The sequence below is a fragment of the Diachasma alloeum genome, unplaced genomic scaffold (assembly GCF_001412515.2).
Source record: "Diachasma alloeum isolate Michigan unplaced genomic scaffold, Dall2.0 Dall_scaffold_00210, whole genome shotgun sequence".
NCBI classification, from domain to species: Eukaryota; Metazoa; Arthropoda; class Insecta; order Hymenoptera; family Braconidae; genus Diachasma; species Diachasma alloeum.
In genome coordinates this window covers 946,236-959,203 of record NW_021680375.1, presented here as the reverse complement: position 1 = coordinate 959,203, position 12,968 = coordinate 946,236, and the positions used below count along the sequence as shown (strand labels likewise).

The window sequence follows — 12,968 nt, the reverse complement described above, 5'->3', positions numbered from 1 at the left end:
GATTAGGGGCGGAGTTTAGGGAAAACTGCAAGGAATCGAGGCGTGCGAGTGGCGGATGTTTACGTTCCGCGAAAAACGCTCGAAACCGAGAAATTCCCGGAATAGTGACAGTTATCGAGAGTCTACTGTAAATTCAAAAATTATTTTAAAAAAGCAAAAAACTTGCAGAAAACTCGATTAGATTCAGAATCCTATTTTTTTCTCAATTTAATTATCGTTTTGGTTTTTCAAAGAACAAATGTTTAAAAATCAGAATTTAACCCAGTGTCTTATGTGAAAATCAACATTTCCATTTTAATCAAAGATTAAAATCTGAATTTTTTTTCATTAGATGTGAAAAAATGAAGAATTTTCTTCACACCTCATAAAAAATAATCCACCGCTTTGCAAACAAGTTTTACTATTTATTTATAAGAGGGAAATCTGAAAAAATCTCAATATTTTGTGAAATTTAATTTAGAATAATACTGACTGGGTATGAATTTTTTCAAATTTTCTCCATGCAATTTAGTTGAAAAATTAAAAAACTGAAAATATCCAAAAGTACAGAGCTCCTTTAAATTTTTTCTTGCGCGTATATTTATCGAAACGTGGCACCCTTTAAACCAAACCATAATTTTTTAATTTCCCCAAAAATCCCTGATTCCTGGGTGAATCCCATCGCTTGGGGCTGAATCCGTTCACTGAGTGATTTAGAACCCCTCGAAATCTGCCTCTCACTCTCCCCCCGATCAAACTCAGCTCTCAATCTCCTCGATCTTCTCCCTCTCCTTCCCCTCCCCCTGTTCCTTCTGCCTCTTCTCAATCTCAGCCTTGAGATTCTCAATATCCTGCTGGCTGATCTGCACAAAGAGAATTCCATTGATGACATTGAGCATGTCAAGAACGCTTCCCATAGACGGTGGCTGTATCTGAATGGGTGGAAGTGAGACTCCACTCTTGCCAGTGTAAATCTCATTCATCTTCTTCTGCAGAACAACAGCCTGTTGTGTCAAGTGTCTGAGACAATCAGAGCTCTCCCTGGTCTTCTCGTGCTCCTCCCCGAGCTGTTGTTTGTAAATGGCATACGTCTCCTTCTCATTATTGAGGGCAGCTCTGAAGTCTCCCATGCAGCTTTGCGTTCTCGCCACCAGATGGTACGAGACAGCGACCTTGAGAGACCGAGGGCCATGATATCTGAGATTAAGAGACAGTGCGTGCTCGAGAAATCTGAGAGACAGCTCGTACTCTCCAACAGCGTGAAGGATCAGAGAGATGTTGCTGTCGATGAGGGCGACCTCTGGGTGGTCCTCACCGCAGACAAGGAGAGCCAGATATCGGGCTCGATAGAGCAGTCTCAGAGACACCGAGACCTGGCCATTGGCGAACGAGTAGAGCGCCAGGTGGATGTACTCAGTGATCGTGTAGGGATGATCGATTCCATTGACCCTCTCGCTCATGAGGACAGCCTTCTGCTGGGTGGCGAGGGCCTCCCCGTGGTCTCCCATGATGTAGTTGAGTCTCGCAAGCATTCTGAGACACTGAGCGATCTCGGGGTGCATCGCCCCGTAAACATTATTCAGGAGATTGAGAGCCTCACTTATGAGCTCGTAGCCATCCTTGAGATAGCCCTGCTGTATCTTGCTCTGTCCTGTCGTATAAAAGTTGTAGGCATCAGACGCCCGGGGGTTGATATGCTTGACCACTGGGAATATGTTGAGGATGTCCTCCTCGAAGAAGGTCGCCCTGTTCTTGTTCTCGAAGTTGTACTCTCTCAGGAGAATCTGAATGCCAGTCTTCACGCAGAAATTCCTCAGCAGCGAGATCTTCTGGAGGTCAAAGTGGTCGATGGTGGCGTCGAAGGACTCGGGGAATGGGGTCTCCCAGTCGTAGTAAGACTTGAGATCCGTCTTGATTTGCTGCCAGAGGGACTTGGGTGTCAGCGACGCCCACTCGACCTCCGACTGCTGGGGACCGTTGGCCCTGCCCTTGCGCTTGTTCCTGCGCTTTGCTGTCTTGCTTTGCAGCTCCTCCAGGTTCAGCTGGGGGTGGACGAACTGCGAGGAGGAGAGGAGGCAGTTCAGGAAGTGGGAGATCGAGGCTGACAGGGACATCAGCTCGGTTCCCTGCATGTACGACGTGAAGATGTGCTTGGAGGAGCGCAGAATCAGCTCGGAGACTGCGATCTTGTGGAGGTATTTGAGTTGGGGAACTGCTGCCAACATTGCGGCGAGTTTACCCAGGTATCTGACGTTGATGCCACGACCGTGGAGGGCTTCTACGAGGGTTGTGCCGTCCATCGCTGCTGCTGTGTGGTCCAGGCACTCTCGGATGAACGTCGGCAGCTGGACTGTCAGCAGAAAGTCGGCGGCGTCGATCACCAGCTGTCTCTGCTTCTTCAGGGCGTCCCCGGATTGGTCGGGGTGCTTCACCCCTGGGGAGAAGACGTCGGGGTTGAACTTGACGTCGAATTCAGCCTCTCGGAGGGAGCCCACCGCCGCTGCTGCACGCTTCACTATCTCTTTGGTAGATTCCTCGAGCTCCTGCTTCTCACCTCCGGTGATGGAGTCGGTTATGCTCTCGACGATCTTCTTGGCCTCGTCCGCCTCGATCGAGGTGGTGGTCTCCTTGTTTGAGTCGATTGGGAGGGGCTTGGCGTCCTGCGGGGGCTTCGCGTCTGGGGAGGGCTTCGGCGGGTCTGTGGAGTCCTTCGGCTTCTGCGAGAGCTTGGAGGTCGTTAAATGCTGCAGGTGCACTGCTGCGTGCTTTATGAATTGGACGTAGCGGGCCTCCACGAAGGAGTCGATGAGCTCCTGGAAATTTGAGATTTTAGGGGGTCAGTGGGGTCGAGAGGTTGGGGGGCGAGAGTTGTGTAACGGGGGAGGCTAATGTTTGTAGGAATTTTTGAGATTTATGGTACTGGAGGAATGGGGAGTTCCATGGATTCATTTTTATTTTTAAATCTCAATTTGCAGCCTTAAGGGGAGACTACTATGAGTTAAAAGTCGTGGGTTATTGGAGTGAGACTTTTCATACGTTGAAGATCGATTATATAGCTCTGAAAATGAATAATTAGTGCAAAACTAATTTTTCTTATTGTTCGTTTGCCCGAAAATGCTTAAAATGCCAAAAACAGTCCAAAAATATGGGGAATAACAATTATGAGCGAGTTTTTTTTAAATTCGCCTCTCACATGGCTAAATTTTCTTTTTTTGTATTTTTTTTACACAATTGTGACTTTTTTTACATAAAAAAAACGGAAATCAGCTGTGTAGGAGTCGAATTCCAAAAAAACTGACTCGTGATTGTCGTTCTACACATTTTTTCGAAAATTTTGAAAAAAAAATCTTTTGTAGCTCAAAAATTAGAGGCCCTGGACTGTTTTTAGCATTTTAAGCGTTTTCGGGTGAACGAACAATAAAAAAAATTTTTTTTGCACTAATTATTCGTTTTCAGATCTATGTAATCGATCAGGCTTCAAGTTAAGATCTTATTTTAAGGTCTTCAAAATCTTAAAATAATATATTAGGGAAAATATAAGAATATAAGAAATATAAGAAATTAGGGAAAAATGAGCTTCATGCAAGAATTAAATTTGATCTACCTATGACAAAAAATGACTCTCATTTTCGCAACTCACCTGTCTTAGACAAGCCAATCGATGTTTATGTTCAACCGGGAAGCCCAGGGCTCGTGCCTCCTTGCTCAACTCAACACCCTCAAGCTTCAGGAAGTTGACATCAGGTGGGAAGGTCCTCAGTAGATCCAAAACATAGTGTCTGCTGTCGTTCCCGATGATCCCCTTGCATTCCACACTGGAGCAGAGTTCAATCTCCTCGTTTGCATCGTTGATGACCTTGTGAGGGAGGATTTTCAGCTGCTGTCCAGCTTTGTTGAGCAACTCCAGGTACTTCGGATGAGTCAGGACTGTCTTTCCAAAGTCTATCGAGCCGTAGACGACAGATTGCTCCTGCTCTCGCTCGAGGATTCCTGGGATTATGGACTGGGCTGTGACTCTGTAGCCCCTGTAGTCAATTACAACTGTTCCCAGGGTGTAGAGACCAGGCAGGTCGACTGCTGCGTAGACTCTGACCCCTTGAAGGTCGTTGCGAGGTGCTACGAAGGCTGCTGCGTCACCACCGAGCTCTTTGTAGTGATCACGAACGTCAAAACCTGGAGGAAAAAATCAATTAGAGGCTGGGACTCAGTTGGTTGGAACTTTCTTTGGATTCAGGAATTTGGTTATGATGAATTTTTGAATTTTTACGAGCACAGGGCGAGTGTTCTCTTCTTTTCCTGAGTCTCTTTTCTCCAGAGAACGTTATCTCGGTTGTTTTTTCATTTTCAAAAGAAAAATAAATAAATAAAATGAGCAGATCGACGCCAGGGATAGCCATATCCATAAATTATAATTACTGTTAAATTATTAAGTAGTCAATTAGTTGATATCATTTTTTATTAATTTTAATTTTAATCATCAATTTAAATGGTAAAATTTTGAATTATTCATTAATCAGTGATTGAGTTAGGAAGATTCACGATTATTTGGAGAACCGGAAATCCCTCATAAGAAATTTAGTATTATCTACTTAAAAATTTATAGTTCCATATTTCTAAATTTCGATTACTATATTTAAACCTTGATCAATGTAGGTTGGAAATTCTTTTAATATTGAAGAATCGGGGAAATAAGTGAATATTCAATTGAATAATTATAAATGAGTCAATTCAATTAAATTCTCAATTACCAACAAATGAAGGCTCTTTGAAAAATGTGTTTCCATTGTATAATTAGAGAATTCTTGACATTTGATTGAAAATTTTTAATTTTAATTTTTTTATTTAATTTTTTTTTATTGATAATTTTTAAAAACTAGCAATTTTCAAAGAGATCACAACTCCCTCAATTATCCATATTTTTCGATTGTTCTTTTTTCAAAAATTTTGGAAAATCGCCATTCTAATCGCCCTCTTTTTTGTCCTGTTGATTTGGCGTGGATCTGCTCAAATATATCACAATTCCCATTGGATTTTACATCACACAGAAGCCCCTAAAAATTATGATTGTACAATAAAAAACAATAGAAAAAAAACTGAACATTTTTAAAGAGCTTTTTTAGTAGAGATTAAGAAATAAATTCGATAGAGGCAATTGCAAATGGATAATCTATCATGGCAAGTAACAATCTGCCTGCCACTGCCATTAGATAAACTAAATTATTAATTTGAAATTTCCTCCCTATTGGGTTTATCTCCCAATATTACTCAAAAAGCTCTCTGAACATCTCCCCTATTTTTTCAACGTTTTTTCGATTGTACAATCATAATTTTTGGAGGCTCCAGAACTATGTAAAACTGGATGGCAATTGGAGAACATTTCAGATTAAATAAAATACCCCCGACAGCAGCTAATTTACGTTTACTTATATTTCTATTATATTTCAATTCACATTTTCACTAAAATGGATTCGTAACTCATTTTTTAACGTTATTTATTGCAAGAACCGTACATTCTTACAAATGGTCATTGCCCGAGAGCCTTCAGCCTAATAGATTCATATTTTTCGCCAAAAAATGAAGAGATTCTCACCTAAAGAGAAGAAGATATTGTTCCAGATAAACATCTGCATCTTGGCCTCCTCCCCTGGATTAATGGCCATGACGTTTCCATCGATGACAGCAACAGCCCCTCGAGTGGCAGCAGCAACAAAGTCAGAGTGAACCTTGAAGATGGCCCTCTCCCTCAGCAGTCGCTCTGGCAGATTTTTCCTGGGTAATTCCCTAGTCGTCTGCAGCTCTTCGTTCCAATCCCTCGTCTGCCCCGGGATATGCTCCTCGTACCCCAATTTAGCTGAGAAAGTGTCCTCAGCCCTGATGGCGTCGATGGTGTGCTCAGTCTGGGGTGCAGACCAGGCGTAGAGTTGATAGGGTGTTGCGACCCTCTCGAAGGGATGACGCTGAGTCCTGCGACGCTGCATCGCTGTGAAGCCTCGCTTGAAGGCGGGGGATAGCTGATTCAGGAGCTCGATGAGACTGTGACAGAGATGGGAGGGGGTGGCTGGCTTCGGATTGAAGGTCTCTTTGGTCGATTGATTGACGAAGAAGCCTCGGGCACAGGCGGTCAGGTAGTACTGCTTGTCCTCGAGAGTTATCACTTGGAGGTACATGAGATCGCCGTGGAGCTTGCGGTGGCCTGGAGGCGGATTCCAGCCTGAGGTTGTTAATACCTGGAAGGAAGGTTCCCAACAATTAGGTATATGAACAAATTTCAGTGAAAAACCCAGTGAATTCTGTTGGATTTCTATTGAATTTTCCACTGCTTTTTGGGCGATTCTGTTGAAATGGTGAGTAGAAAATATTTTGTAGAAAAAGTCAATATGATTCGATTTTTCTAGAGAACTTATTCTATTGAGATATTTTTTATAGAATTTCCTCGGCCCAATTTTTCGGGGTTTTTTTAATTAATTTTCTTGATGAGAAGAATCGAACAGTAAAACTATTGCTCTCTATCTCTATCCTATCGCTATCTATCTTTACCTTTTCTACTGGATCGGGAATTATTATTCTCATCAGTACTGCCAATAATAAAAAAAGGTAAACAAAAGTTGATGAAATCAATTTTTTTTGCGTGAATTGTGTCAAATAGTCGATTTTCGGCAGTTTCATTTTGCCCCGCTGATTTTGTCTCACTCTCCCCTAATATTTGGGTTGAGATTTGGAAATTACAAAATAACTGATTATTTAAATTTTCAATGAATTATGAATTGAATAATTGATAATATGGAATTGTAAATTGACTATTGAGTAAATATTTCTCAATTTCCTAGAAGGCATTTTCGATTAAGCAAATAATCGGCAATTCTCTGAACTCAATATTGACTGATAAAATAATTCGGAATTAGGATATTCAATTGGTGATTAATTTAATAATTTAAAATTGATGAGTCCTATTAACAATTGACTTATCCAAGTATCTTTTACAGTTTATTCATCAAACTTGTCAATTAAATTGAGTGAGGAAAAATTGAAAAAAATCATGCATATTCCGCGTCATTAACATTTGTTGTTTAAATCAACATTTGTTGTTTATAAATAAATAATTGCGATTGTTTAAACTTTCGGAAACCTCCGTTCGGAAAAATTATGAATGAATAATTTTAAAAAAGTAGAAAAAATTCTTAATTTTTTCAAAGAGCATTTTTAATTTATATTCAAAATAAGTTGAATAACAAGAAATTGAAAAATGTATCTGATACCTAGCTGTCACTTCCCATGAGGAGTTAGTGTTTTGTTATCCACCATGGAAAATGACAGCTAATAGATAATTTGCCACAGCGAATCAGATATTTGTAATTTCCACTTTTTTCAACTCATTCTGAATCTCAATTAAAAACGATCTTTGAAAAAGTTCAGAATTTTTTCTATTTTTTTAATCATTCTATCATAATTTTTGGGAATTTCTACATGATGTACCACTCAATTGACAATTTTGGATTACGAAAGATAAAAAAAATCCCGATAGCATTCAAAAGACAGCACACCCGGGCCTTAACTGAAGAAAAAATAGCGAAAATACTCGGATATCCTTAAAACTGATGATTTTCCAGTGATTATATTCTTCGACCGTATCATAATACTTGTGAATTTATATTAATTGGCCTGGCGGCTGTCAGTAAAAAACAACAAAGATCAAATTTTGCTTGTCAACGTTTCGATCTTCAATGGAGATCCTCTTCAGAACAACACCCCAATCTTTATTTATTCCAAATTAAAAGTAAAATATCACTGGAAACGCTCTCCATAACACAAAAAACCCCGTGAAAAAAACAACGTGCCCACGACTGAACCATCGGCTACTGCAAAATTAACACCGATACAAAAATAAAGGATAGATACGTAAGTATTCTACAGTATTTATGATTCTCTCGATGTCTGATCCTCACCTTAAGACAAGGAGGACACTTCTGTTCCTTGGCCTGTGGCTGGAGTGGCAAAAGAGGCCTCTCCTTGCCCCCCGGAATAATATAATCAGGTGGTGTGCAGTCAACAGCATCAGCCCTCGTCTTCTTCTTCTCCAGAATGTCCCCATTGGTAACGACATTCAAAAAACTCAAACTGCTGCACTCAACCCCGTTGTAGGCATCAGCCGGATCGACACTCTTCAGGAGATCCCTGACATGTCTCACGTGAATCCTCGCCTCCCTCATCGTGTAGGGCTCCTCCACTACCTTGATTATCGAGCCCTCCTTCAGGCCCTCGATGTTCTTCAACTCTGCAAAATTGTCCAGGGTGTTACCGTCCAGTTGAAGTGAGAAACACGTTCTGTGACACGTGTCCTCTCTATCCATGAGCAGTTGGTGAATCTCCTGGACGAGCTCCATGGAGGACACCTGAATGTCGAAGGGCTCAGCACCGGGACTCACTATTTTCACTGTGAAACCCATGTCCTGAATGAAGACAACCTCCTGATCGTTTCCATCCTTCTCTTTTTCATCGTTGTCCTTCTCTTTTTCGCTCTTCTCTTTCTCACACTCTTTCGTCGCCTCTACCTCCCCTTTCTCCAGGACCTCCGTTGAGGCTGTGCCGGAGCCCTCGTCCTTATGTGCATCATCTGGAAAATCAGTTTTATTAATTACAAAATTATTTTTTCAGGATTGGGTAGAAAAAATTAATGGTTTTTAATGATTTTTCTTGAGGAATTCGATTTTATCTCGTATCTTGGGGATGATCGGGTCAAAATGGGCTGCATTGCTTCCAAATGAAAGCATTGTAATCATTCAAATTCAAGTTTTGGAGTTTTCGTGTTATATGGACCCATTATGATCCAAAACGTTCGAAAATGCAATTTTTAAACCGTGTCCTACGGAGGTGTGTATGTTTTCCTTCAATTCTTCCTGAATGAAGATGGTTTCTTCAAATGTGATGTTTCAAATTCATTCAAGTATGTATAAATAAAACTTTTCTCTTAACATGATATCGAAGAGCTGAGGGGAGAGATAGAACCGTAAAAAAGACAATCGTTTGTATAGAAGAGAGGGATAATAAGAATAATGATGATGATAACATTCAACTAAGTTAAAAATCTGACAAAATTAGTCAAAAAGAAATCTTATTCAATTTAATAAAATGAAAAGAACAGTGAATTATACATGATAGAAGGAAATGATGTGCAAAATAACCATTCAGAAGCAAATTGCCAATTTATTAGCAACAATTACTGGACTCATTTATTTAAAAAATGCCATTGTCCACTTGTTCCGTTTGGAATAAGAAATTTTTCCGGCTTTCTCCCAAAATGGTGTTCATTCCCCTCAAAGTCCAGTTTTTCTGCTCATAATTTCAAGAATTTGTGACGGAAAATCGTCAAGATGATAAGACAATTGAGTTTTGCAGTTGATGCAATTATTTGGAGTGATGAATGATGGAGCCATCACACTTGCATCGGAGTACGACAACATTTATAAATAAGAAGCGACCAATGTAAATAGTGCGTACTCAAATGCCGGGGGAACTCTATTTTTATCGATTGGAAAAGCATTTGTGAGATGTCTGTGGCGTCTCGAATGTTAATTTACTTTTCACCCCGCATGGAAGCTGAATCCAGACTGTGCAATAATGAAATATATTAGTGGGGTAATATGTTTGCTCCTCAGTTAGCAAGACACCGGTACTTTCTCTCAACAAAAATTAAGACCAAAACTGAAATGATGGCATTTTTTTTAGTCATGGAAATATTTCCTGAACAAGTAGTTTCGGGAGGTAAACTTGCTCCTAAACTTGAAATTAATTTTTATAACAATTATTACATTTTAAGATGTATATTTTATGGATAGGAAATGTGGTCTGAAGCCTCGAGAATTCTTAATAGGAATTTTCATCGAAGAAAATCATTTTTAAATGATCGTATCCAGAAAAAAATTGTTTTCTTTTCTTGACATATATTTTTGCGGTTGAAATTAAGTTTGTTAGCTTGGGAGAAGGTTAAAATGGTGCTACAGATAACAATAGAATTGTTTATGAATGAAGTCAGAGGTTAGCAGACGCGAACAGACACTCAAGGAGTACAATAATACTCATATTAGAGAATAATTTCACTAATAAGTGATTTTTGATTGGTAATTAATACGTGATTGACAAGAGATTTTGGGAGGAAATGTCAAAATTCCTTTCTTGTAGCTGATCAAATTCTCTACGAAATGTCTCAACATAATTTTCTTATGATAATTAATTGTCAATATAATTGAACATTTAAGGAAACAGAAAAAACATTCGTTTATTCAATACTTCATTCCTCATTTTATTCCTCCTGCCTCTAAAATCACTTTCCATCATGATTTCCAAATTTTTAAATTAAGGCCCGGGTATACTATCTTTCGAACGTTATCTCGATGTTTTTTTCATCTTTAGTCATCTAAAATTGTCAATTGAGTCCTGCATCATGCAGAAGTCCTTTTATGGAGACCGATTATTTAAAAAAATTGAAGATAATTAATTGAAAATGAAAAATTCTTTATAGATTCTTTTACTCTACTTCGCTATTCACTTCAATCATTAGTCGAATTTTCTTTGATTCATTATCAATATTTATAAGGTATTCATGAGAAAATGAAATTTAATGAATTCCATTTCTTCATTTCAACAAATGAATAGATCAGCGCGTGCGAGAGCGTGCGCATAGATTTTGTTTTGAAAAATTATGAATGAATAATCAAAAAAAAGTAGAAGAAATTTTTAATTTTTTCAAAGAGCATTTTTAATTTATATTCAGAATAAGTTGAATAACAAGAAATTCAAAAATGTATCTGATTTACGGTGACAAATGGCGGCCTGTCACTCAATATTATGCAGGGGGAAGACTGATTTCGTAAATCTTTTTCCACACTGCACAGAGACATTTATTACGGAAAAGGCTCTTTGAAAAAAGTTGTAATATTTTGGAGAATTTTTTAATCACACTTTTATCACATAAAAATGGCAGATGACTACGTACCACTGTTTTGAAAATTGAGATACCTAGCTGTCACTTCCCATGAGGAGTTAGTGTTTTGTTATCTACCATGGAAAATGACAGCTGATAGATAATTTGCCAGCGAATCAGATATTTGTAATTTCCACATTTTTCAACTCATTCTGAATCTCAATTAAAAACGCTCTTTGAAAAAGTTCCGAATTTCTTCTATTTTTTTTATCATTCTATCATAATTTTTGGGAATTTCTACATGATGTACCACTCAATTGATAATTTTGGATTACGAAAGCTAAGAAAAATCCAGATAACATTCGAAAGATGGTACACCCGGGCCTTAAATTTTTTGTTCTAGGCGCGGAAAATCACCTCTTGAGCCTCTAGAATTTTTAATACCAATTATCATCGCTGAGTATTCTTTTGAAAAAATCTTAACAAAATGTGTTTCCACTTCTTATCAAATATTTTTTAAGTTGAAATTAAGTTTGTTATCTTAGGAGAAGGTTAAAATAATTCTACAGATAACAATAGAATTGTTTATGAATGAAAATTGATGGAAGAGTGAAGAAAGCTGTTGGAAAAATAGGAGGCTGGGGTTGCAGATGCAAACAGACATCCAGGGAGTAGATAACCCTCGTGTTATCACCTCTGCTCCTCTCCCTTTTCATTCCCACCGAGTCCACATTGTATTCCTGTTATATACTTATCGGCTTCTAAATTCACAATCTAGGCTATTTACTCTTCTCGTTTATTTTTTCTGTTTTTTACTCACTCACGGAGTGGATAGAAAGACAAGATGGAGAGATTAAATTGGTGAACAAACGTATTTTTCAACCGGAGGACGGGTCAAAGATCGTAAGGGACACCCCATCGGTCAATCGTATGCGGTAAATGACTTTTATCTTTGCTACGACATTAATTATTAATTTTTTTATCGGTGGAGTGAGGATTGTGGGGGATTATCGTACTTGAAAATTCAAATATTTGGTCAGGAAATGTTTTCTCTTTCTCATTGGACAGGTCGGGGGAATGAGTTTGATTGAACTTTTTTGCAAAAAATTAAATACATGTTGATATTATTTTTTTTTCGTATTCAGAGAGTGGAAAATTGATAAATGAACCGCTGTTTTTTTTATTGATTGATTGATTTACTAGAGGATCAAAACCTGTAGAGAAAGATGAAAATGAGGGCTTCAATTTTTGTTATGGAAAAAAATTAATTGGAAAATTTGGAAGATGGTGTTGGGGTGTCTGTAGACCTCAAACATCCTTTTGCGGATATCTTTGAATTTTTTCATAATCTTTGTTAGTCATGTAATTTTTCAATAATTTTTAATGAAACCTGGATAATAAAAACTAAATTTGGGAATTTTTAAATAAGAATGAGATTTTTTAATGCATAAAATGGGAAGAATGATTCTTGAAAAATTAGAGACGATAGCATTTGTTTGAACTTTTGTACTAAAAAATAAAATACACAAATTTATTGATGAATGTTCAGAATTTTTTGTGGTTTGATTGTTCCAGAAGTGGATAAAAATCAATGAAGAATTCATGAGAATTTCTCGTAAATAATCAAACAGAAAATCTATTTACATGAACGATTAACTGTTTGTTACTGCAGAAATTAATCGTACAACTTCTCTCAAAAAATCAAACAGAAAATCCGTTTTCATTTTTCACTGAAAGCACATTTTCATTGATCGATGACTCCAACATTTTCTGGCCAATTAAATAAATAAATAAATCTTTGAAAAATATATTCAGACCCATCCCGCATCCACAACACTCAACAACCTCAACTAAAAAACTCGCGAAAACCGAGTAGACCCTGCTCCAAACCCAAATTCACATGCAATAAATCACAAAACCTCACCGAGCACATGTTCGTCTCCCAGAGTCATCTGAGCGAGCCCGTGGGGTCTCGAAGCCCACACCAAGATCCAAATCCCCACCCCCACCCCCTCAACCCCCTCCGTCCCAAAACTAAAAAAAATCTCGATCTCAAAAACCAAAAAAAAAT

The 12,968-nt window shown here is 38.4% G+C and overlaps 1 protein-coding gene across 1 annotated transcript in view; it reads right to left on the bottom strand.

Annotated features, from left to right (window-relative positions):
- Positions 1 to 497: 497 nt before the first annotated feature.
- Positions 498 to 12,968, bottom strand: part of LOC107036679 (clustered mitochondria protein homolog) — a 13,237-nt gene continuing 766 nt past the window's right edge. Inside the window, exons 2-5 of the mRNA XM_015254795.1 lie at positions 7,923 to 8,590; positions 5,570 to 6,206; positions 3,620 to 4,152; positions 498 to 2,792 (exon numbers count right to left, since the gene is read on the bottom strand). Coding sequence (XP_015110281.1) covers positions 738 to 2,792; positions 3,620 to 4,152; positions 5,570 to 6,206; positions 7,923 to 8,590 — 3,893 coding nt within the window. The 3' untranslated portion in view covers positions 498 to 737. The remainder of the gene's footprint in view (positions 2,793 to 3,619; positions 4,153 to 5,569; positions 6,207 to 7,922; positions 8,591 to 12,968) is intronic.